Consider the following 27,390-nt stretch of genomic DNA (forward strand, 5'->3'; position numbering starts at 1 on the left):
CCCAGTTGTACAAAGACTTACAATTGATCCAATCAATCGTAACTCTATGGAAATCCATCAGTGTCATAATTTTTTCTACGAGAAATTTGCACAATGTCCTTTTTATGCAAAGAGAAGCGCAGTGAATTTTCAAGAAAACAATGAATGCATGAATATACATCACAGCTAGAAAATATTTTGAACAAACATGCATAATAGATGTTGACGTTGCTGGCCGTCCATAGTTGTGATTAATCGGATCAATCGTAACTCTTTGTACAACAGGGCCCAGGTGTTGAATAGTATCTGCTGACCCAAACATCTTGTCGGCAATTTTCACTGACAAATTGGTTCTGATATGAGTCAATAACAGGGTTCCCACAGAAATTTGAAAACAAAATTCCATGACTTTTCCACGACTAAATAGCTGCTTTCCATGACTTCCTGTGACATTCCGGGAATTATGTCTAATTTGGGATGTCACCAAACTGGGAAAAATGGAAATCATGAACGCCAATTATAATAGCAGTGTATAAGAGTTGCGAGACACAACAAACTAGAAAGATGCCATAGCCAACAGGTAAATGCAATTCCATGACATTTCCACGACTTTTCCCATATTTTCTGAATTCCCTGACTTTTCCCTGACCACAAATTTTTCCAGGATTTACCACGACTATGGGAACCCTGAATAAGATGCAGAAAATTCAAAAGCTTTAAACAGTTGTCAGTGACCATTTGTGTAAATAAAAAAATCCATCTATCCTAGAAAGAGGAATATTCAGAGTTCACAGTCTCAAAGAGCACTTGTATCGGGTCAACCTTCATCACGTCGACTCCTTGCGCGTACTGAACAGCCTTCCCGTCACCGGACACACCGCTTTATTCCTCGCGCACTGCGTATGCGTGATGACCCCGTTCGGATACCGCACAAACGTTGGCTCGCTGAACGGCCTCTGGCAGACTTGACACGTCCGATCCTCGTTCATCGGGATGAGGCAGCGGCTGTTGTGGACGATCTCGCTTCGTAGGTGTAGGTTCTCGCTCCGGGTCAGGGTGTGCTCCACGCGAGACATTCGGCTGCCGTGTGTGCTGGAGCGGATCGCCTCAGAGAGGAAGCGCGAGATGAGGCCGACGGACCAGGTCTCGGGTAAGAGTTGAAGAACCTGAAATCAATATTAAGAAAATTTAAAAGTTTTCATACAATCAAAATCTAAAAATTTTGGTAATTGCAACAAGGGCATTGTGCTCTCTTTAACCCTAATTCTCCGGGGGGGGGGGGGGCCATAATGGCCCCCCCCTTCAACAATTTTCGCGATATATCTGCTGCGCGAAATTTTTTCACCTTGCAGCTCACTGACTTTTTACATTCAAGTCTCACGCAAATTTTGAGACCAAAGTTGTGACGCCTGGGTACGCGGTTAGGACATTACGCAACATTATGCAAGTGCATGTCAGACCCAAAATTGCTCATAAACGTGATTTCATGTACAAATCCAATGCAAATTGTGTATTTAGCCAAAATTGATGTGTATCATTATTTCTACTTTTACTGATTAAACTTAATTAATTTTGCCTTGTTTATGATCAGAATTATGCCTGGAACAATTTCCATTGAAAAAACAATAAAAAACAAAAAGTAAAAAAACAAAGAAATACATAAGAAATTCATAAAACAATAAAATACATAAGAAATTTCCAAACCAAAGTTTTTTTGAATTACGATTGTTAAGAATGCTACAAAGAAAATTTCTACCAAAAATTAGCATTCTAGCTTTATTTAGTGAATTAGAGCAAAAAGTATGATTTATGCATAAATTAGCATAATTAATTCGTATAAAATAAAATCTCATTATTTTGGAAAATTTTACCATACAGCCTTGTAGATTACATCGCACACTAGCAGCGTGCGTCGCTCGCGCAATCGGCGGCCGAGATCTTAAGGGGGGGCCATAATGCCCCCCCCCCCCCCCGGGAATGACAAGAATTAAAATACCCCGCGAGTTTTAGGGTTAAATATTAACATATAATCAGAGGAAATCATGCAATGAATAACTCAGGATCTCGTCAATGTATTTGACAAGAAAAGTCCATGTTTATAGGTACTTGCTAACGTAATTATTGCAGCATGAATGTAATGGGTAGTGATTTATTGTGTTACCATTTGAGTGGATTTATATGACAAGACTACACTGCTTTGAATGATGCATTATGGGTTAGGACACTGGCCAGGTTGGAGTTTCATAAAGCTGTTGGTAAGTTAAGAACAATTCTAAGAATGACTTGTGATCCTTTCTGTAACCGCACTTCATGATCACCAATGAATGGTGAACATCATTTACTAAAAGAAAGGATCACCAATCGCTCGTAACTTACAAACAGCTTTATGGAATAGCTCCACGATGTGAGTATCTGATGAGGATTCAAGGTGGCTCCTGGTTCATATTTAATTGAAAGACTTTCGCATAATATCAATGTTCGCTGCAACTACAGGTTCTATAAAGCTTTGAAAGCATTTCCCAAAGCCCTCTAAGCTGATATTGATTTTAGCATAATTATGCTTCAAAAGTTCTGCTATAAATTTTGCCTCAAAATAATGAAAAACAAAAGGTAAAAAAACAAAGAAATAAAATAAGAAATTCATAAAACAATAAAATACATAAGAAATTTCTTTTCAAACCAAGATTTTTTTACATAGTAATTGTTAGCAATGATATAAAGAACAAACCAAAAATTAGCATTCTAGGAGGTTTTTTAGTGAATTAGAGCAATAAGTAGGGGAAGGCGGGGTAAGTTGTGACACTTTTTGCATTTTAGAATTGATATGACTAGTACCATTGTAGAAACAAGTACCTTGCCTTTAAATTTGATCCTTGGGAAATGTTTTTCACCTACATATAACTTTCTACCCCCACAATGAAAGTCATCGTGACCTTTGAAAAAACCGATGTCAAATGGCTCAACTTGCCCCATATATGGGGTAAGTTGAGCCACAAAAAATATGTACAAAATGTATGGGGGGAAAACCAGCATGTTAATTTTTTGTTTAAAGTCTTTTCAATTGCTAATTCTCTATAAATACTAACGTCCTTTAAAAGGAAAAGAGCAGTCATGTAAATTCGCTCCTTTCAGCCTGCATTTCAATCGATTTTTATGGTTTGTTTGTTTTTTAAGATACATTACCATAAGAATTACCATGGCTCAACTTGCCCCATGCTGTTTGGCTCAACTTACCCCAGTCCGAACTTAATGCGATAATTTTGTATCCACACATTTATTATGCATCCATCATATAAAACACTATAACAAGGATGAAGATCCATACCTGGACTAACAATGTTGTTATCATGTCTTTACTATATTTAAAGACGTGTGTGTGTATAAAGCAGTTATCTATTTCACACTCTTTTTTACTTTTTTGGCTGAAATTCATATTTTTCCCTCTAAAAAACTACTTTTTGTTTCAAAGTTGAAAACAATATGGTGGGGTTAGGGGTTATGCTATGGGTCATCAATACATGACACCACCACTATGTCTGACTCATTCATTATTGGCCTGGGGCTGGTGGCTCAACTTGCTCCTATGCTCACTTACCCTGCCTTCCCCTACGATTTTAGGCAAAAATTAGCAAGAACTATTTGTCCCTTGGAAAAATTAACCATACAACCTTCTAGATTACATCTCACACTATTATCATGTCAATTTTCACGACGTTCACGCGATTGGCAGCCAAGATCTCAAGGGGGTGTTGATTCAACCCTCCCCCGGTTTTCTAACAGCCAAGAAAGCCCTGGCCTGGTTAGGGTTAAAGCATTTCCCAAAACTCTATATAAATCATCATGAAGAGTGAACTTACCCTGACCGTGTCAAAATCTGCGTCTGGACTGTTAAGTAGACTCATAGCAGGAGCCAGAAGAGAATCCTTTTTACTGTATTAATGAAAAGAAATAAAATGGAAAATTTTATTGCTTGAAATAGAAATCTGAAATAGAAGTACTCAGAAAATTCATTTTGCTCAACAGATCATGGGCCCAACGGTCACTAAGCAGCACCTATATCCCTTCAGTGTTGAACACAAAACAGGGTAGCAGCAGCTCCCATCTTTTAATGCCTATTGGTCTGATGCAACCGGGGCATGAACTCCTGACCTCCCGGTTGTGTGACGGATACTCTCCAACTCAGCCAACACACTGGTTAAAATAATGATAAAATCATGATAACAATAATATACAACATTTATAAATTGCTAAATACAATGCTTCTAAGTGCTGCATACTACAGTATCAAGCTGTTTTTACCACAGCTACCCTGAATATGTGCTCAAGCATGCCAGGAATTGCTTCCTACCAGTTACCCATTTACTACACCTGGGGGAGTGTGTGGAAATTGAGATAGGTGACTTGCTAAAGGAAAGGAGTGATGCAGGAGGACTATTTATTTTTAAAAAACATTTCACACCAATGCTTTATCATTTGACATCAACATGTCACAGAAAACTATATAAGCTCTGTGTTGTATACAGTTTGTGTGTGTAAATTTAAACATACATTTTTTAATGCAGATTTTCATCATTCACGATTGCTCTATCATATGTTTGAAACGTGTCACTGGATAATAAATAAGTTATACTTATGTGTGTTAAATAAAACTATTTACAATTTAAAAAAGACTTTTACAATTTACATATGCAATTGCTTTGTCATATATTTTGACTGTGCCACAAAATATTACATACATATTAAGCTCTCTGTATACTTCTGCATGTACATGTAAACACTTGCATTTTCATTCTTCTCCCACTTTTGTGTAGAAAATGTCACTGAAGAATACAGAATCTGCGTTCTAGAAAACAGAAAATTGAAGCCTTTGGATTAGGCCCTTGGTGATGCTACCAGTACTCACCCTTCCATTGGGTCCAGGTACACAGTGAGTAGGAGCTGGAACAGTCTTCTCCTGTAGGCCTGGTCCTGGTCCTTGGAATTAACCACGCAGTAGTTCTCTGCCGCTCCGTAGTCCTGGAGTTTGTGGACCAGGATCCGAAGAGCTTTGTCGTGCTCCTCGAGCTGAACGATCAGAAAAGACGAGCATAATAACAATAAACACATTGTGATGATAGTAATGATAGTGAAAACATGATTACTATCATGATCATTATGATTTGGGACCTGCTTCATGATAAGATTTGTAATATTTGTATAAAATACCTTTCCATCGAGTACCAGAATTGCACATTCTGTATACTTAGTGTGCATAATTCTTACTAAAGCCCTTGATTTGTAATATTTATATTATATGGTACATTTCTATAGAATATTGGACAATAAATACAATTATACATACTGTTACTTATGCCCTTGATGACGTGTATTATTTGTATGTACCTTTCCATAGAGTATTGCACATTCTGCGTACATATCCGTCTCCTTGACCTTCCCCAGGATAAGCTGGACCCGATAGATGGAAGAGTCCTGGAGTAAATGCCGCAGCTTGGACCGAGCCAGGTCCAGGTCTAATCGAGGAACTGTGTCTGGACTAGCCTTCATCTTCAGGACCTGGTCCAAGTACAGCACGGCTAGATGAGTGTGGTACTTCTCTTTCTGTAATAAAGGAAACAGGACAAAGAACATTGATATTATACACGTATGAATCCAACCAGTTGAGGTGAATTGATATCCGGTGCTATTAATTCCAAAAATGCACCAAGCGCCTTTAAAGCGTGGAGCGTTGTGGCCCAGTGGATTAGTCTTCGGACTTTGAAACAGAGGGTCGTGGGTTCGAATCCCAGCCATGGCGTAATTTCCTTCAGCAAGAAACTGATCCACAATGTACTGCACTCAACCCAGGTGAGGTAAATGGGGACCGGTAGGAAATGATTCCTTAAGAAGCTGTGTGCGCTATGAACGCCTAGCTTAGCCGGGTAACACAGGAGCGCCTTGAGCACCTAACAAGGTGGATATGTGCGCAATATAAATATCCTATATTATTATCATTAAACAGCTGGACCCTGTTGCACAAAACTGGTGCCTGAGTTTTTTTACGGCAAAAATAAGGAAACTACTGCATGAAAAAACTGCTGGAGTTTTCCACTGCTTATAAAATGGCCACAGTCAATTTGCAATGACATTTTGACTGAGTTTGAAACTCTAACAAATAAATATGGTTTTCACCAGACTTTTGCTATGGCAAAAATCAAGTCTGGCAAGAGTTTTATGTGAACGGGCCCTGGAGTTGAGAGTAATTGGGTGCCAATGAATAAGGAACTAGATAATCTTTTTTTTACTCTCTACAGCGCTTTCTCTCTCAAAAGCGTCCATTGGCAAAGTGTTAATCCACACTTTGCCACTCTCCACCCAGGTGTTAAATGGGTACTTGGTAGGATGTGAAAGCCTATAATTGTGTACATGTATATCGTATGCCTAGCAATTGAGTCTTGGAACTTTTGTTGGAATGTTCCCAAGGGAGTGGTGACAGTGCAGAAACTCATCTGTAGAGGATTTCCATGCAAAATAATGAGTCTCAATCCACACATTTTGCATTGTAAACTTGTAATGCTTGAGAATCAAGAACAAGTCAAAACTCACACCTGTCTTTTTTTATTTTTTTATTATTTTTTTTAATATAAAAGTCTCAATCTGTTCAAGTACTACACAGTAGGTCTATAGCTATCAAACAGTTCTAGTTTGACTACAATCTGTAGCTATAGGTTCTAGAAATATTTAATTGAATTTGACAGACACATAAAAATGTACACACATTTGTATACATAGGAAGCTGAAAATATCTTTTTACAACACTCATTGTGCATGTGTACTAATTATTTGTAATTACAAGGAAAACTCAAAGGCCCAAAAGAATTTAATGAAATGTCTCCCTCTCTAGTTGTAATTTAGGAAGTGTGACTCAAATCCTAATGAGCTCTGAACAGTCACAGATTTCAAAGACGTCATGAAATGGGATTGATAGAAGTTCAATAAAACTTTCCTAGGGTGCAAGCTGAATGGTACCAAAAATAATTATATTTTTTCAAAGTCAAGATACACTGTAAGAAGTTTAATCCCTAACTAAATTTGAGCATTTCTAATTGAAAATATATGAAATTGAAAGAAATGCCAATAGATCTCCTACATGTAGCTTGAAATGAACCCTATTTTCCAAGTTTTAGCTTACATTGTGTTGGTGGGTATATGCCTGCAGTCACTGAAAATAAGATATTTCAGACATAGATGATTAAAATAAATTAGTTACTTGATGCCTGCATGGTTGTCATTATAGGTCAAACCCTCGGTTGCGAGACGAACACTGCTCCGATCTGAACTGCGATATAATACCTATTTCAAAAAGCCACGTTAGAGGATCCAAGATATTTCATTGACAAGCACTATCGACCCTGTATCGCCCGATAATCGCCTCATCAGGCAAGCCTTGAGCATTGAGACAGGGTTGGACGAACAGCAGCTGTGATATTACGTAAGAGCAGCTCTGCCTGTAGTAGACCCTTTGGAATGAAATCATTGTATTTCATAAAGTTTTCAAAGGCATATTGTATAGAAATCCATTGATGTTAATTTTTCTCATGTTTAGATACTTAAATAACTGGCTGGGGTGATTTGGATTTTTATGCTTCAAAACTGGTGGGTGTTTCATAAAGCTGTTCGTAAGAACAACTTTAAGAACGATTGGTGATCCTCTCTTGTGGAAAATGGTATATGTTCATTGGCAATGGTTAAGCGCGTAAGAAAGGTTCACTTCTTTAAGTTGCTCTTAACTTACAAACAGCTTAATGAAATGGCCCCCAGGGGTATATCCAGAGCTACCAAGCCTCACACATTATGCGTGAGACTCAAGCATTTTGGACTCTTGTTCATCCCCTCAAATCTCTGTCTCACGCAACTGTCTCACGCAACATCTCACTCAGATTCACAGAAAACCTCACGCATACATGTAGCGGGTCTTTGAACTTGGCATCTCTGTATATCTCCTCTAATTACGATTTTGTGTCATGTCAATTATGAAGCAAACACATTTTAAATGTTTCCATTATATATTCCATATATTCATTATCAATAAAAAAGATATCATTATATTACAGAAGTGAGTCTCTTTGTACCAATTGGCTCACTTATTTTACCATGGGGTCTGTCCAAAAAGTTGGGGCACATGGCTTATGTGTGCAGTTTTCAATTTGCAAGACATTTTTTGTCTAAGTGTTTTGTTCTTACCAACAAATTTTGTGTTGTGTATGAATGTACTTGGAAGGCTACCACCATGAAATACTACACATGATTCCTGAGTAAGCAAGTTTGTGTTAAACTGTACTTATTTCTTGGTGTCTCCTGTCATTTTCCCCTCGTTTTCTGTGACATTTAAACATGTTATTTTCATGACAGAGTATTGATAACATTATTTGAGTATTGATAACATTATTTGAGTAACTACCAATTTTAACACAACCTAAGTAAACACTATTACTTGGCCAAGCTTGTCCCCCAAAACAATTTGTACCAACCCCCAAATATTTCTTAAAGATATGTCACAAAATTGTCATTACCTACGTTACATGTGGTGTCCAAATGTAAAAAGGGTGTAACATAAGTATTCTGCTTGATATTTTCTATTTCAGTACTAAGAAGAGCCAAAGTGTCTATGGAGTCAAAGAGCCTTCCCAAAGACATATAGCATGATAGCAGGAATGTTTGGTAATTTCTGCATTTCTTGTTCAAACCTTGCTGTGTCGGGATTGTGTCCTCATACAAAATGTAACGTAGGTATTCAGCTTGATGACTATCAATCTTTATTGGGGCAGCTTCACCAAAATCCATCATTACAATATCCTTAGGTATGATAAAGTTACTTGCATGTGGTTCTTACCGCATTCAACATTAACACTTTTGTCTGGTATTGATTTTTGTAATGGTGTCCATGTAACATAGGTATTGTGTTGTAGCGGCCATAGTGCCACAGAACTGCATAAATTCCTGTTGAACTGTTCCCAATAATATGGATTTTGAGAGGTTTTACATGTATCTATGACTTTACAAATCATTAATAAAGCTAGGTACTGTTTAGTGGCCAATAAACACACTGTTCTTGTCACTGGGTAATATCTATGTTACAAAGACACGGTGTCCATGTAACATAGGTAATACATGTTGCAAAATAATGCTTAACAAAATTACAGAGATCTATAATGAAAATAAATTTCTTTTCTTTGAAGGGATCCCTTTGCAACCAAGGTATTAAAAAGGCAATCACAACTTCAAAAAATCAACTTTTGGAGGATATGCATACCTACGTTACATGGACACCATGCCCAAGTGTAATGCTGGTATGAAAGGAGTAGAGAAACTGGCATGAAGAAATTTGCTTTTACTCTATGCAGGAGTGTAGAGTTGACCAAAGTCTATTAGCTCTAAGTCACATAGTCAGAAAACACAAGATTGGCACATACAATAAAAGTTTCTTCTTGTATTAAACAGAAATAGACTTCAAGCAAACTTTAAGTGATAGATATATGTTTCCCCGCCCCCCACCACCCCTAAAAAAATAAATGATTGGCATGACCAGATGATTGTTGGTTTGCTGTGCAGGTGCTATTCATTGGTGACATTACTGCTTTTGAATCATCGTTCTCATGCTATTTCTTGCAGATAAAGAGAAAGATACAAAACTTTCACCAACATGGTGTCCATGTAACATAGGTATTTATCAATCTCCTTCACACCCCAGAAAATTTTAGATAAAGAAATTTCAAGCAAATCCTATGTGGAATATATTAAAGTGTAAATAGCTGTTACTGTAAATGTATATTACTTTCATTATTTTTTATGTTGAATTTTGGACCCCCATGTCACAATTCTTGCCCCAACTTTTTGGACTGACCCCATGTGCATGTATTAAAGGCAAAGTTCACCCTGACAAAAAGTTTATTGTAAAAATAGCAGAAAAAATAATAAAAACTATTGCCGAAGGTTTGAGAAAAATTCATCAAATAATTAAAAAGTAATTAGAATATCAATTATTTGATTTGTGACGTCTATGCGAGCAGCATTCCTACATAGCGAATGGTAAAAAATCAATGAAATGTCATTTTCTCAGAAAATTGAAAAATGGTTTTCACTGTACCTTTTGTATATCAATAGACAAATTACTTCACACACGACCATGAATAGAAAACAAAATTAAGTCATCAGGAACCATACAGAATTTGAAATTCATTTATATTACATAACACATGGGGCAGCTGCTCGTTTATGACGTCACAAATCCAAAACTTTGAACTCTAATAACTTTCTTACTCTTTAACGGATTTTCCTCAAACCTTCACCAATATTTTTCAATATTTTTTCTGCTATTTTTACAACAAAGTTTTCTTCAGGGTGAACTTCCCCTTTAATAAAACATTTTGTGTCAGATCCAAACTTGTGGTGTTTTTGGGAGCAGTGGCTTCATGAAGACATGCAGCAACATGTAGGCTAATATATTTCCGCCTTCATGCACTACTAACAATTAAATAAAGCAGTAATTTTTATTTCGCCCAAGTTGATAACAAAATATAAAAAAAGCCCCATCAGATAACTTGCTATCCATAACCCCTCAACCATGACCCCCGTATTGTCTAATGGAACCTTCCACCCACAGCTATCCTTGACACGGGACAAAGGCATCTACCACGGACCGGTGCACTTCATTGTGGGTGGGGAAATAGCTTCCCACATGGTCACCTAAGCAAAGAGGGAGAGGAATGCGTCACAACAACTCTTAACACAGACAACCATTGAAACTAATTAACCAAAATCAAATAAACACCCTGTTGAGTTAAACTTAATCCGTGATTTTGTCTCGTCTGTTATAAATTTGACCTTGGTACAATATAAATGCTTTAAGTATCGCATTAAGTGCATCTTTTTAAAGTAACTGTGAGGTCATATAAAGTTTGAAGATAATTTCTAGGAATATAAAGTGTTTATGCTGGGTGAAAATTTGATTTTTTTTTACATGAATGAAGGATAAAAGTGATTTGCGAAAAGGTGGGGATTCAGCCCTCATAATGCTCCAAATAGCCCTGGAAACTAAAAAAATCTAACTTTGGAAATCCCCATTCATCCCAATGTTAAAGGACAAGTCCACCCCCACAAAAATTTGATTTGAATAAAAAGAGGAAAATCAAACAAGCATAACACTGAAAATTTCATCAAAATCGGATGTAAGATAAGAAAGTTATGGCATTTTAAAGTTTTTGCTTAAATTCACCAAACAATTATATGCACATCCTCCGGTATGCAAATGAGGGGACTGATGACATCATCCACTCACAATTTCTTTCGTATTTTATTACATGAAATGCGAAATAATCTAATTTTCTCCTCATTGTCAAGTGAAACAACAATTCGTCTCTGAACATGTGGAATGAGCATTGTTTAATGCTATATGGTTCAGTCAAGTTGGTCCTTATTGTCAAATCTGTAAAAATGAAATATATTATAATTTAAACAATAAAAAACAAAAGAAATAGTGAGTTATGGACATCATCTACTGACTCATTTGCATGTCAGCGAGTTACGCATATATATCACTGTTTTGTGAAAAATAAATGAAAACTTAAAAATGTCAACTTTCTTATTTTAATTCTGATTTTGATGAAATTTTCAGCGTTATGCTAGTTTGATTTTACTTTATTTATTCAAATCAACATTTTTCTGGGGTGGACTTGACCATTAGGCTTTAAACCCTATCCAGTGTTGTAGATTTAGGCATAAATTTGTGAAAAGTAGTACCTAAAAATATATATATCTTTTGCATGTTGCAAACATTTTTTTAATTTTAGATTGAACAAAAGCCTCGTCCTGTCCTGATAATGATTTCAATTGAGTTGTGATTGAAAATAATAACCTGAAAATTATTTGAGAGGCACCCCAATCCACTGAAGATGTGTCATACTGCCTAACAAGATCAATTTCCAGGTAATAATAATAATATTCCGCATTTATATAGCGCTTAATACATCGGGAACGTCTCTAAAAAGCACTTTACAGACATATTATTACCCCGGTCATCGGATCCTTGCATGCCCGCATACAATCTATGCACCTTCTCCACTCCCTGGGGAGCATTCCAACAAGAGTTCCAAGACTCAATTGCTAGGCATACTACATATAGGCTTTCACATCCTACCGGGTACCCATTTAACACCTGGGTGGAGAGTGGCAAAGTGTGGATTAACGCCTTGCCAAAGGGCGCTAGGCCATGGTGGGATTCGAACACACGACCCTCTGATTACAAGGCGAGAGTCAGAACTGCTACACCTAGGCGCTTCCACAGGTAGATTATGGACAAATGCACAATATATCAGTGAATACTGGATCAGATTCAATTTTTTTATCAAAATATTATTGATTCCGCCAACGGCCACCCCCCATTCTCCTCTATCCACTACTTGTGGAAATAAAAGCTCTCAAATCCCTGCCAGATGAGTCATAAAAAATGACGAAGAGGTTTCAAATCTACAGAAAAACACAGTCGTCTATTATCTAGAAATCAAATCAGACTTTGAAACATATGCCATCCATCGTGTTTGTTCCAACTGCAATGCAGACTTAAATTAACAAACTAATTGGCCCATATTTCTGAATTCAGGTTAAAGTTAAACACTGGTTTAAGGTTCTGGTTTAACTATGGATAGCCAATAGGGGCACAGATCCCTAACAGTACAAATCTACTTTATTTACTCATTTGACACTCAAATTGTTCTGGAAATGATCAGTTAACTGAAGTAATTTTCTTCATTATGAAGGCAAAATGAAGCAAAATAGTAGACATAAGAAAAATACAGTGTAAAAAGAATTTTTTTAATTTTAGGTTCCCCATAATTTTAGCACAGACTGAGACTGGTCTAATACCCTTTTCATAAACCTATCCCCCAATTAGCCGCCTAAGAGTAATGCGGATAATTCAATAAAAATTGCGTTCATAAACTCCGAAAATAAGCCGCATTATTTTTACGAGCGCCCGTCCTGAAAAAGGCGGATAATCGCCATGACAACTGGACACGCCCCCTCCGATGCGGTTGTGTTGGAAAAGGGTGACCTTGTGACCGCACCATGGCAATTATCTGCATTATTTGGAAATGCGTTCATAAACTCAAAATATTGTCCCGATGCTGCTATTATGCGGATAATAGCAGCATCAGAGTAATGCGGATAACTCTTGTCCTCCTCCAATTTTACGACCAAATTATGCTGCTATTAGCTGCCTATTTCATTGTAATTGGGTTTATGAAAGGGGTATAAGTTATATCCTACTTCAGAATACAGACCAGTGAGTGTAATAAGGGTAAACTCCATCATCTTGTTTGTTTAAACATGCCAAATACATATTTTTTTAGTACAATGATACATACAATGCACACATTATATGCAATCTGTTTTGCCAGTGCATGAATTGCCTCATTTAAAGGACAAGTCCCCCCCCCGAAACAAAAGTTGATTTTAATAAAAAGAGAAAAATCCCAAAAGCATAACACTGTAAATTTCATCAAAGTCAGATGTAAAGAAAGAAACTTATTACATTTTAAATTTTTGCTTAATTTTACAAAACAGTTATATGCACGCCCTGGTCGATCTGTAAATGAGGAGATTGATAACAACACACACTCACTATTTCTTTGTATTTCATTATATGAAATATTCTAATTTTCTCGTCATTGTCAAGTGAAACAATGATTAATCCCTCCCTGAACATGTGAGTTAGCATTTTTTGAAACCATATGGTTCAGTCAAGTTGGTCCTTATTGTCAAATCTGTAATTTAAAATGAAATATTATATTATTCAAAGTATCAAACAATAAAAAACAAAATATATACTAGTAGTGAGGGATATCATCGTCTGTCTCTTTTGCATGTTTGATTTGTGCATATCACTGTTTTGCGAAAAATAAGCAAAATGTTAAAGTGTTTAACTTTAATTTTTAATAAGCCCCATCATTTGTGTTTTTTGTGACCCCCCACTATACAAATATTGAGATATATTGAACATTGTACTGATTTGTATACACTGTATATTGTTGCTTTTTAAAAAGGAAATCAATTGAATTGAATTACAGATCCAATTTTGATGAAATTTTCAGTCTTGTTCTAGTTTGATTTTTCTCTTTTATTCAAATCAACATTTTCTGGGGTGGACTCGACCTTTAAATCATTTCAACCCAAATCTGTGCATATAGGGGGTGGGGGGGGGGGGTGGTATGGTAAGTGTCATAAGTGACAGTGCCTTGACTTTTGTCTAAAACATACAAAGTTCATGTTTATTAATATTATTACACTGGTAAAGATCATGGCTAGTACGATACCAAGTTTAATATTCATAATATAAATAAAAAATGTGGTTGAAAACTTGAAATGTAATGTATAGTTACCAAAGCAACAAGCAGAAAATAAATATTTCCCCAAAAAGTATAATTTACGAGTACTATTTTGTACATTTTTATGTACATGATGGTACAATTGTATTGTCCTATTTCTCTCTGACTGCTCTTCTTTTCTTATCTTCTATTTTTTCTCTTCTATTCTCTATGATCTCATTCTTCCCCTTTTCTTCTCTCTCTTTTCTTCTTGTACAGTTGTGCAATACATATATTAACAGTTATGATTGTTTGTCAAATGTATTATTTATGCCATTGTTTATTGTTTTCATGTTTGTTACTTTATGCCCAAAAGCGAATTTTGTGTATTCTTATGTATGACAATAAATTATCTTGAATCTTGAATTACTACCATACCAAATTTTGGCTAGATTCTCTGTCAATTTCGGTCGATTACACAGATTTATCTATTGAAAATGCCTCTTGTAATTTCAAAATAATCACTGAAATAATAACTACCCCGTTAAAACTAACTGATTCCCCCCGCATGGAGCAATGGACTAGTCCACTATTGTATTACAGCAATAGTAATTTGGTTACAGTCCATTGCGCCCTAGGGGTCAGCATTCAGCTAGTAGGTTAACTTGCACTTTTATAGCCAGCCAGCCTGAAAAAAATCTGGAGCACATAATTTTGACGTGGCAATCGAACTCAGCTTAAACTAACATTTTCTTTTTTTTTCTTTTGTATATTTTTGGGGTATTGATTAGATTTATTTGTGTGGGATAAACTAATCAGAGGGGTGGACCGGCATTCAATTGAAACTCTTCTTTATATTCTTTGGGTTGGAAAGTGTAGTGCAATCATACAGTGTAGATAATACTAGGTCCCTGGGAATGATTTTTTGACTGGGAGTGCTGATGTAAATTCAACAAGCAACAAATATATATATATATATACATAAATAAGATACATTCGTAATTCCGAAGCTTCGTTATTCCCAAGGTTCGGATATTTCGAATGTTCGTATATCCGAAGGTTTGTAATTCCGAAGGTTCATAAGTCCGAAAACGAAATGAGGTTCGCAATTCCGAAGATCTGTTAGTTCGAAAACAAAGTGAGGTTCGTAATTCCAAAGGTTCGTTAATCTAAAAACGAAATGAGGTTCGTAATTTCGAAGGTTCGTTATTCCAAAAACGTAATGATTAACAAACCTTATTTCGTATTCGGACTTACGAACCTTCGGAACAACAAACCTTATTTTGTTTTCGGATTCACGAACCTTCGGAATAACGAACCTTATTTCGTTTTCGGACTAACAAACCTTCGGAACATCGAACCTTTTTTCGTTTCCGGATTATCGAACCTTCGGAACAACGCCACAAATGTTCGGATTAATGAACCCTTTTACGTTTTCGGATTAACAAACATAGAGGTATAGGCAATTTACGTGTTTCGGAATTACTAACCTTGGGAATTCCGAAGTGTAACCAGGATTTCAATGCCCATTCCCCTATACCTCGATGCTCGTTAATACGAAAACGTAAAAGGGTTTGTTAATCCAAACATTTGTGGCATTATTCCGAAGGTTCAATAATTTGAAATTTGAAAACGAAATAAGCTTCGTTGTTCCGAATGTTCGTTAATCCGAATACGAAATCAGTTTCATTAATCATTACGTTTTTGGACTAACGTGACAAAAACACACATCAGCAATGGACATTTATATGCGGTAATTATAAGCATAATTTATAAAGGAAATCTGCATAGACCATGGGTTTAACCCATGGATTTTAAAAACCACCTTAGTGAATTCGGGCCCAAGAGTTTCTACTGATTGGAGTCAATTGTAACTATGGATAGCTACTGGAGGCACCAAGAGTGTCTACTGATTCAAGTCAATTATAACGATGGATAGCTGCAGGTGGCAAAAAGAGTTTCTACTGATTCAAATAAAGTATAATTATTGGAAGCTGTCTTGGGTGTCTCTAAGAATTTCAATTCTAACTATGGAAAGCTACTGGAGGCAACAAGAATTTCTACTGATTCAAGTCAATGGTAACTATGGATAGCTGCAGGTGGCACCAAGAGTTAACACTCATTCAAATAAACTTATGAAATGATGGAAATTCATTTTAAATGAATTTGAGAGGGTGAAGAAAAAAATCATGAAAATATTTCATACATCTATGGTACTCACATTATGTAAAATTTAATACTGTTCTTTAGATAAAAATTGACAATTTTTATGATAAACCCTACTTCATGCACGCTACATACATGTATGTAAAATTTAATGCACTTGAATACAAAAAATACAATTTTCATGATACGCCTTATACTTGATGTCATGTTTAAGCTTGTTGTAAAACACATTCCCAACACAATAGCGTGAGAGATTCCATTGATGTGTACAGATTGGAAAATTCTTTGCTCACATTACATGTAATGCACTAAGCTTTACTATGAAAAATTTGATGATTTTAATGATACACCCTATACTTGAGATGACAATACAGCTTGTTGAAAAACATATACCCAACACAATAAAGTGAGTGATTCATATTGATGAGCAGAGATTGGAAAATTCTTTGCTCGTATTACATACTCTTTGTATAAAAAAAAATGATTTTTATGATACACCCTATACTTGATGCAAAGGGTAGCTTGTTGAAAAACATATTCCCAACACAATAGGGTGAGAGACTCTATTGATGTGATGAGATTGGAAAATTCTATTGCTATGCAGGGTCTATTATATATGTGATATGACCATGACACACAGGATTCGATTGAAAAGAAGTGATGAGATTTTGGGAGTTTAGCAGACATTATGATTTCTGGAACGTGTAAGCCCAGCGAGGCCATGGGTACTGAACATGTAGAGTGTAATACACTTGCCCAAAATGAAAAAAAGGCTGAAGGAGTTTATTAACAAAAAATGGGTCATTTAAAATTCTATCAATAAATAGGCCTACTAGATAATAATTTATAGTACTTACAAATCAAATTAGATCGAGGCTCAAGAGGGACATTGCCCCCCCCCAAAAAAAAAGAAAGAAAGAAAGAAATAAATGAGATTTCGAGAAAGAAGCAATATAGTACAAATTATGATTTTGGGGACATACGTATTAAAGTCTAAAGAGGCCATTTTGTCTCAATATCACTTTAAAACAGAGACCTGAACAGGTACCATACTTGCCCCACATGAAAGAAAGCTATTAAAAACTAAAGGAGTGTTTAAAAAAACAAAATAGAAATAGGTCATTTCAATAGTAGATGAATAATTTAGTACTAACAAATTGTTTTAAACAGATTGACAAGCTTGAGGGCAAAATTTACCACCCCCCTCCAAAAAAGATAAAATAATATAAAAAAACATAACTTTATTGTATGAATACAGGTACCACTGATACATTTACATGCAGGAGTGCATGCATCATACATGTACATATAGCATGTAGTTCTTTCTCTGTAAAAGTCACATATACTGCCATCATAATTAAATAAATGGGGGCTAGACAAGTGCTAAAATTGAATAGTCTCCATTTCAGTCTCTTATCAGAAAAGTACAGAACAATTCAAACCCGTTGAAATACCACAGTGATGTCCACTGTGATAGGCCTGGGGGTGGTGTTTTGAAATCCTAACATTTGCTAGAAATATTAGATAAGATAGGAGAGAATATTGATATTCAGTTAATGCTATGTCATCCTGTATAGGGAATATTGCTCTAATCACAATTTTTAATGGAAAATCCTCAAACATGTCTCCTTGTGAAACTTATAACTTTTTGCTTAAATACCTCTGTCCCCAAAGTGGGTACCCTTTCCTGTCACAATCAACCCTTACAAATCGGTCGGGTTTCTCGACTTCAGTGCCAAATCCTGCAAAAACAGGAATGGGGAATTTGCAGGACATCATCAAATCCCTCATTTGCATGCCCCTATTAAAGTTGTGCATATCACTGTCTTATGAAAAATAAGCGAATCTTTAAAGTGCCATCACTTTCTTATTTTACATCTGATTTCGATGAAATTTTCAGCGTTATGCTCGTTTGATTTTTCTCTATTTATTCAAATCAACATTTTCCTGTGGTGGACTTGACCTTTAAATATCACTTGTTGAAGCCAAACTAGGATTAGTCTACATGTATGTGGGATGAGTCCAAACGGAATGTACACAAAGCGACAAATTGACCATTACCTCAGGTCAGTCTGACTGGGATACATGTATTTCAACAGATCACTGCACAATGTAAAAAGTCCATTGATTTGAATGAAAAGAATGCCATCGAGGAGCAAAATATATGAATCTCATCCAAGGATAGGATGAAAAGAGGGGTCAAATCGCCCCCCTCTTGATCCTTTACATCACCAAGATGCTATACCAATTATTATCCATGGAATGGGGTGCTTAAAGGGATGCTTCATCATTCAATTTCATTCAATGGATGGACTAAAACTTTAAAGGACAAGTCCACCCCAACACAAAGTTGATTTCACATCCGATTTTGATGAAATTTTCAGCGTTCTGCTTGTTGGATTTTCCTCTTTTTATTCAAATCAGCTTTTTGTTGGGGTGGACTTGACCTTTAAGAAGCAAAACATTCAAAATTTGTATGAAAATAGGAAAAGCCAAGCTGTTACAACTTTCAATTTAAATTGCACAATACTGATGAAGTAAACTGCATTATATGGATGAAGCAATTAATTGATATTCCATGGGTTTGTTAACTCGTATCTGATTTCCATAAAATATTCAGGGATTTGTTTTATCTACACAAATTGTGGAAAGCAGCTAAAACTGTAACTACAAAGACATACATGCAGTACAAGAAAGAAGACAATGATGCTTAGAATTGCTGTGAGAGAGTTGCTTAAACATTGAACCAAATAGTTTACATCGAGATTGATCAACTTTGCCAAAGTTATGTTAGAAAATCATGAAAACCCATTAAACTAAACAAATGCTTATAGTTGCTGTGAGAGATTTGCTACATTGCACCACATAATTTACATCTACGATCCCAAAGTTATATTGATTTTATGTGATTTGTTACTCAGAAAATCATGCAAACAGATACAATAAAATAAAAAATTGGCCGAAATTCCCATCTTACAAATCATAAGGAAACACGCCCCTGATAACAAAGACGTATGTTTACTGTGAGAAAATTGATCAAATTCCTCAAATTACAACTACTTTTCACAGTACACAATCTGTTAAATCATCTACTTCTAACTTATTAGCAACAGGAGATACCTTTAAATGCCTATTATTTCCATCAAACCACAAATTCAGTAGAAGCGCCACAATAGGAGAGATATGAAATCAAAAGCCTTTCACACATGAATAGGTCTTTTCAGAATACCCTAACAAATTTTTGGCTTCTCACTTGGTGCAAAAAAAGTTTTAAAACTGTACCCCTAAATCGATCGGCGGCCATTCTACAAATGTGAACTGGAGAGAGATGATCCATCAATATGCATGCACTATGAGAAGAGGAATGTGTTCAGATTTCGCTCTTTTCATTGGTTCATTTGACGTTCTATAGGTTGAATGTTACAGGTACTCCACTGGCTGGCTTCATTCGCACAATTGATAGGTATGAATGACGGAGCGCTGCATCGTCGATTTGCAATTTATTTACTAAAACTAAACAACTAAACAATTAAACTTTATTTTCAAGTTGAGAATCTAGAGAAACAGGTTTGGTAAGTATGAAAAACTTAATTGCTGATTAAACATAGTAAAAGGGGGAGACATGACACTTGCTCCGGCAACAATTCATTTTGTCTATTAAGATATAGAGTTAGGGTTAGGGTTCCAATAAGGTTTTATTTTACATGTAGGTTTAGGATAGGGTATAGTGTTAAATCAAGGGTTGAAGTTTGCCATTCCACTAGTTTGTGAAATTTACAGCCGAGCAATTGTCGCCGGAGCAAATGTCATGGAACCAGTGAAAGAATCAAACCTCAGCCTTAAAGAAGAATCATAATAATGTAATTGTTTCATTGGAAACAGGGTTTTCTTATGAGTGATATTGTTCAGAATTTCCACTGAAAAGGTCATTTCAGTTTCAAAATCTATTGAAATGTATGTATTCTCATCAATTTACGTTCAAACAGACAAATCTGTGATGCCCGATTAATTAAAATTTTTGGTTTTCAATTTATTGTTATGCTTTCTGTTTAATTATATATTTTAGGCAATTCATTTGAAAACGTTTGATAATGATGAAGGTGATTTCAACTTCGTTTAACAAGTTTTTAAGTTGTTACTTTCATTCTCGACCGAATTTATCAACAACAAACTTGGAAATCTGACCCTCATTCAAGTCTTTTATGAAATAATGTTCACTGTATTTATAGAAAACCGTGTGTTTAATATCCCTGTTGTTTATTAATTATGATTTCTTTAATGATTTTTACTAATAGTATTAAGCATTTATCAATATATTGGACAGCTAGTTATAAAATTGAAAAATAATGAAATTGTAAAAAATAGATTTTGAATTCATATTCCTCTTGTACATATCCACATTGCATTTTAAATGATTTTGAAGTATAGCTTACTTGTCCATCAATTTATTGCATAGCTACTTCAAACCTACATATAATTGAAAAATAATGATTCACAAAAAATGTATATCTCATATTCCTGTTGTACATCTAAGTTAGGCATTTTTCCAATGATTCCTAAATGTATGTATAGCATTTCTTTTTCAAAAATAAATTTATTGTACAGCTAATCTTAAGCTAATTAAAAACAAGTTCTTTGCTGTTGCCAAGTTTATATCAACCTTCCCATAATACCAAGAAACATTAAGTTTTTCAACTTGCAGAAAGGGAGAGGGAGAGGTTATGGGAAATGGAAATTGCTTGGGGTAGGGGTCACTTCTATTGAAGAATGGACGGCATCCACGTGAATTGCCCTGACAAGGATTCAGGGTAACAAATAAACTCTTTCTGCAAAGGGAAAATTGAATATTATCTGTTTGTGGTTAAAAATCATTTTTTAGAAAGAGACTAATATGAATATTAAAACTTAAAAGCAGTTATACTATTCTCATAGCGAGTATCATTTCAAAGATATGTACCATGAATTATATGAATTATCATTTTTTTGATGCATCACACATCACAAGATAACAATAGAAGAAATATGAAAGTGCAGTTTGATTCGTAACATTGCATCTAAAAAGGAGAAATTTCTGACAGCTATTAGAAATGTAATCGTAGCAATTTCACTTTTCTATTCATATCTAGTAATTATTTCATGTAGTATCCTATTAATCCAGCAAAATTGTCAATTGTGCAAATTAAACATGACTTCCCTTCTTGTTGCTTTTGTTGACGATTCAATGATTAAGTTGACACATTTTTTTCTTCATATTTTTCTTTTTTTGGTAACATTACAAGATTTACAAGAGACAGTTGAAATACCTTTACTTGTATGAAAGGTCTCGCTTTATTTAGTTATATTTTAATTCTGATTGGTACTTCATAAAAATCAACTTGAAAAAATATTTTGCCACAGAATTAGAACAGTATGCTCTCAGAAAATACCATAACAGCAAGCACTTTAGGGTTATACGACGACGAGAATACTAAGTTAACCATATAAAGGTTTCAAAGAGCATGATCTATCATCATTTCATATCATGCCATGATAAATTCATTGAATCTAATTACAATAGAGAATTGACTGCAAGGAAAAATGGCGGGTAACTCTACGGCTTACAGTCAAGCGAATCGATTTATAGTCTGATAGGCTACAGGGGGTAAAACACACGATATCATATCGACAATTGGCGCTAAAATGGACCTATTTTAAGAGAAAGAGAGAGACTGAGTGATGGGTAACTTATAGCATGCCTGGATACCCTTATTATCAGGCAAGCTCAAGGCTGACCCCCCCCATAAAATATCATCTCTTTATCTCTAAAATACACTATCAACATCAAGTAATGCATGCACATTAAAGGGGAGTATCACCCCCCTGAGGAAAGGTATCTTGTAAAAAAAGAAAATAAAATAGGCCTAATTTAACATTGGTGAAGGTTTGAGAAAAATCCATAAATGATTAAAAGAAAGTTATTAGAATTTTCAGTTTTTCATTCGCTGCCCCAAATCTTATGTAATATCAAACACATTTTTATAAATTTTTGTTTTAAAGGTCCATGATGAATAAATATTAATTTCTTTCAGGAGCGGATGTGAAGTGATTTAGACCATCTGATAGTAGACCAAGTGGGTTTAGCGATGATGGTGTTAGACAATCTGAGAATTGGACCAGATAGTAGACCAAGTGGGTTTAGCCATGATGGTGTTAGACGACCTGAGAATTAGACCAGATAGTAGACCATGTGGGTTTAGCCATGATAGTGTTAGACGATCTGAGAATTAGACCAGATAGTAGACCAAGTGGGCTTATCCATGATTCTGTAAGATGAGCTAAGAATATTAGACCATCTGATGGTAGACCAAGTGGGTTTAGCCATGACAGTGTTAGACGATCTGAGAATTATACCAGATAGTAGACCATGTGGGTTTAGCCATGATAGTGTTAGACGATCTGAGAATTAGACCAGATAGTAGACCCAGTGGGCTTATCCATGATTCTGTAAGATGAGCTAAGAATATTAGACCATCTGATGGTAGACCAAGTGGGTTAAGCCATGATGGTGTTAGACGATCTGAGAATTAGACCAGATAGTAGACCAAGTGGGTTTAGCCATGATTGCGTCAGATGAACTGAGAATATAAGACTGATCTGATAATAGACGGAGTGGGGGGGGGGTCCTGGGTTCACTAAAAGGGAAATTCTTAGTGGGGGTTCGAAGCAGCATCAGTCCATCCATGAATTGGAAACTATACCTGGATAATAAAGGAACCAAATTCCCATGCACAACTCTTTCTATTGGTTTATTCTGATCTGATTTTCTTTGAATAATTCCTTTTCATTTCTGGGCGGTTGCAACCCGTATATCTACACCACGCCAAGGACATCTCCCATAAGGTTTATTTCATTTCATGATCAAGGATAATATTGATTTAATCTCTTTAGCCTTGAAGTAGTACCTGAAAAGATGATTTGTTTGATTTTATCTGGGTGGAACATACAAGTATATTTTATTGATATACTCAATGATGACTTGATTATCAAGAGGGCTGGATCAATCCAACAACTTTGCGTGACACTTAAAGGGGAAGTAAATCCTGAAAAATATAAAAATGTCAATTTCTAAAAACTTTCTTTATCTTTGATGGGATTTTCTTCAAACCTTTACCAATATTTTTTTTCATTATTTTCGAGTATTTTATGACAAACTTTTTGTCAGGGTGAATTTCTCCATTCAATGCCTGCCTTCGAACACTATTTGAAAGCACATTCATATTTAACTATGCAAACTTGGAGTAATAGGTTCGTCCTATTTGCTTCATAGTAGATTTGAATGTGATAAATCGTTTCCTAAATGGAGTGAAATTTATATCACACAGATCTTCTTAGTGTCAGATTTAAATCTACTTTCCCTTTAAATCTACAAGTCTGGATTGACTCAATCTCTCATTTGCTTCAAAGGTGAATCAAATCTGCATTACGCCTTTCAAAAGTATTTCTTTTACATTGGATACAAACATACTCAAAATGGGCATACCCTTCTCCAAATGGAGTGACTTGTAACGCCAGGGATCCGTTTCATAAAACTTGTTATAATAACAAATTTGCAGCAATGCTTAAAAGCTACTGAAATCCTTCAATCTTATTGGCTGATAGTAAACTTGTAGAAATTGTGCATTTGTTTGCAACCTCCATGAAATCCTTGATTCTGATTGATTGATAAGTATTGTTGCCCAGGTAGTTACTATTGGATGGCAAAGTCATCATAAACTTAATATGTAGGGCCCTCATGAAAAATACTTTAAGGCTGCATTTATGCGACCTTAAGTCAGAATCATGATTTGAATCATGATTCAAAACACAAACATGAATCACAATATCACAGAATCAGCATTTAGACGACCTTCATTCCAATGATGTTTCTCCTCAGATTCGGGCCAATCCAGTGCGCATCACTATTCTAGTGCGCAGTTTGACAGAGGAAGTTTTTCGCAAGTGTTTTGGATCTTGAAAAATCTTTTGCTTCCAGAATTCAGTCTATACCTCATTTTGTTTACTTCTATCATATAGGGTCCATATGCTTCTATTCATCTTGTTAGTTTATCCAAAATGGTGTTCGGAAGTGAATTTCAGCATAGATCCAATTTAATATTGATACTGTATACTCAACAACAACTGAGATCATTGTCTGTCCAGTTAATTCATTTACTAGAACTTGAAGTTGAAGACATGACCAAAAAATGAAAAGTAGTGGACGATGCGATGACCAACACAGAACTTGAACATGACAAGAAATGCATGCATAGTACATATACAATGAGCATATAGAGCGCCTTGAGCTTGGCAAGAGTCAAACCGAAAGTAGCCCGACACAACAGTGAGGTCATAGAATCATGATTGTAATCACGATATCGTTTATTCGAACATTTTCGTACGTGATTCTGCAGAAACGTCTTTCCAAACGCCCCTTTTTTCGTGTTTCATGTTTGTGATTCTAATCATGATTATATTCAATTTCGACTAAACGCAATCGTGATTCTGCAGAATCATGATTTGAATCATGATTCTAGGGTAAAAAAGTGGCGGATAAACGCACCTTAAATCTGCTAAAGATAATCCCTGTATTTCTTCAAGTGTGTGACTTATACTTCACAAATTGAAAATGCCAAGTTGCTTTTGAGTAAAGATGTCCTGTATTTCTGCAAGAATGGAGGAATTCTATTTGATGTCATGGTAAAAACTATAACGCCATTACACTTCAAAGTTCAAAACAAGTTTCAAACTACACTCTCTCACAAGAGAAATCCAGAAATTGAAAACATGTTCTGTAAACATGAAAAATTACTGCACCATCTAGCTTTCATTTGATCAAAACTACATACTTGACTGACAGGGCTGTTCAGTTGGAACTGCCTACTTTTTGCTATAGAGCGTTTCATATTGATTCTGGAGATGATTTGATAAACGATACTCAATCATGGATAGCTAGGATAACCTTGAGGTCTTGGCTGATTGCTTCTGGGAATCAAAACGATGGGAAAAGAAACTAATAGTTACAAACATCTTATTACCCTTCAGATTTAGGTCTTTTCACGTACTACCATCAAGTGACGCCCTCTAAAGCCCATCGCACACTACACGATCCGTTGCGACACGATTGTTGAATGAATCACCTTTAACATGAAATATATCAGTCCCAAGAAGTAAAATATTATAAGTTAGACGTAATGCTTGGAATACTGATATTCAAATTGTATCAAGTCCAAATCTGTTTCAGGGGCCCGTTTCATAAAGCTGTTCGTAAGTTAAGAGCGACTTTAAGAATGACCGATGATCCTTTCTTGTGGTAAATGATAATCACCAATATATGTTGGTGATTATTTAGCACATAAGAAGGATCACCAGTCGTTCTTAAAGTCGCTCTTAACTTACAAACAGCTTTATGAAACACCCACCAGGTTGCACCCTTCTAAAGGTCTTGTCACATAATACAACTGGGCGTTGTGTCCAAGTTATGTGGGGCAAGTTACAAATTGATCCAGAGGTTTGAGGTTCGAGCCCTGTTCACGTCTTTCAGATGGTGGCGTTAAATGTCGGTCCCAGATGTATCTGATTGATACACCTCTGACGAAACTCAATTATGCACACACACCATCCAGTGTAAATAAGAAGACAGTGTGTCTTGCAACAAATTTGAAATTTGACTCTACTGAAGTTCTATTGAAGTGTCAAACATAAACGATTGAGATTTTTTTCCACATTGAAACATATTCATATAACTGACAATAATTATAGAGACCTACATGACTATCTCATCTCATGTGTCTAAATGTCTTGGGGATGAACAAATAATTCTAACAAGCACACTGACATCGCAACAGAACTGTTCCAATGAACTGCATGTAATCAATTTTACTAGCAAAATACATAAACCTTGATAGAAAAGAAAGTACATAAGCTCCAAATAGATTTTCACATGGATGACCTTGGGCCACTAAATACAGGCTAAATATCAATTTTTGAAAAGAACCTATGAAACATGAAAATCACTAACAGCCTGCTGAATACCCTAGGTGCTAGTCTTGCCTTACTCTATGCAAACCATGTAGTGTTCCATGCACTATAAAGGAACCAAACGGTGAAGTGGGGTATCTTGTGCAAATATCCCCTATAGATTCTGCACCTGCAAATAGCACAGCAATCATATGCGGTTGAGTGACGTTCAAAGGAATTTTGGAGCCAGGAATATGTTCTGGATGACGGAATCTCAGCAATCAATTTTCCTCCTCTCGGAGTTTTATCTCACGCGATGCGGGCATTGGGAGTTAAAAAGGCGTTAACCTGTTATTGATGGGTTGGAGTTAACGCCCCTTTGACTTTGAAAAGGACACAGGTACAAACACTGATTTATTTAGAAATTCAGCGCTAGTTGGCTTTTGTAAAAGAGTGCATAAAACTGAGGAAAAAATCTTCTTATTATACTTGCTAATGCTTTATCTCCATTCTACTACTTGTACCACGCCCGACAAGCACACATGAATATCAATTCATTACCGGTAAATCAAATGCATTTTAACATAAAGAATATTGGCCTATTGCTATTCTATGAAATTCGCTACCAATGAGCAAGTTATAGTAGAAGTGACTGGTAGGTTGTGAGCAATTGCATTTATGCCTCCAACTTGTAATTGGCTTAAAATAAGTATAATTCTTTTTCAGAGGAGGGGGGGGGGGGGAGGGAGTAGTTCAAGCCCTCTTGCCTTTTTTTGTCAGATTTAAACACATAGATCTACAACAACAATTTTCAGATTACATAAATTAATCATGCCAAACATTACCACTGTAAGTCATTCAAAAACTGTATTAATTTACGACACATATTTATTTATTTATTTATTCATTTATTCATGCATGTTCACAATTTACA

The 27,390-nt window shown here is 35.7% G+C and overlaps 1 protein-coding gene across 1 annotated transcript; it reads right to left on the reverse strand.

Moving 5' to 3' along the window:
• Positions 1 to 214: 214 nt before the first annotated feature.
• LOC121417582 (transforming growth factor-beta receptor-associated protein 1-like) lies at positions 215 to 8,860 on the reverse strand. The gene is made up of 5 exons (XM_041611317.1): positions 8,849 to 8,860; positions 5,362 to 5,577; positions 4,883 to 5,043; positions 3,837 to 3,909; positions 215 to 1,145 (listed from the first exon to the last, which is right to left on the reverse strand). The coding sequence occupies exons 1-5, from the start codon at positions 8,858 to 8,860 to the stop codon at positions 807 to 809; spliced, it is 801 nt and encodes a 266-aa protein (XP_041467251.1). The 3' UTR covers positions 215 to 806.
• Between the last annotated feature and the right edge of the window lie 18,530 nt (positions 8,861 to 27,390).

The sequence above is a fragment of the Lytechinus variegatus genome, chromosome 6 (assembly GCF_018143015.1).
Source record: "Lytechinus variegatus isolate NC3 chromosome 6, Lvar_3.0, whole genome shotgun sequence".
In the NCBI taxonomy this organism is placed as follows: Eukaryota; Metazoa; Echinodermata; class Echinoidea; order Temnopleuroida; family Toxopneustidae; genus Lytechinus; species Lytechinus variegatus.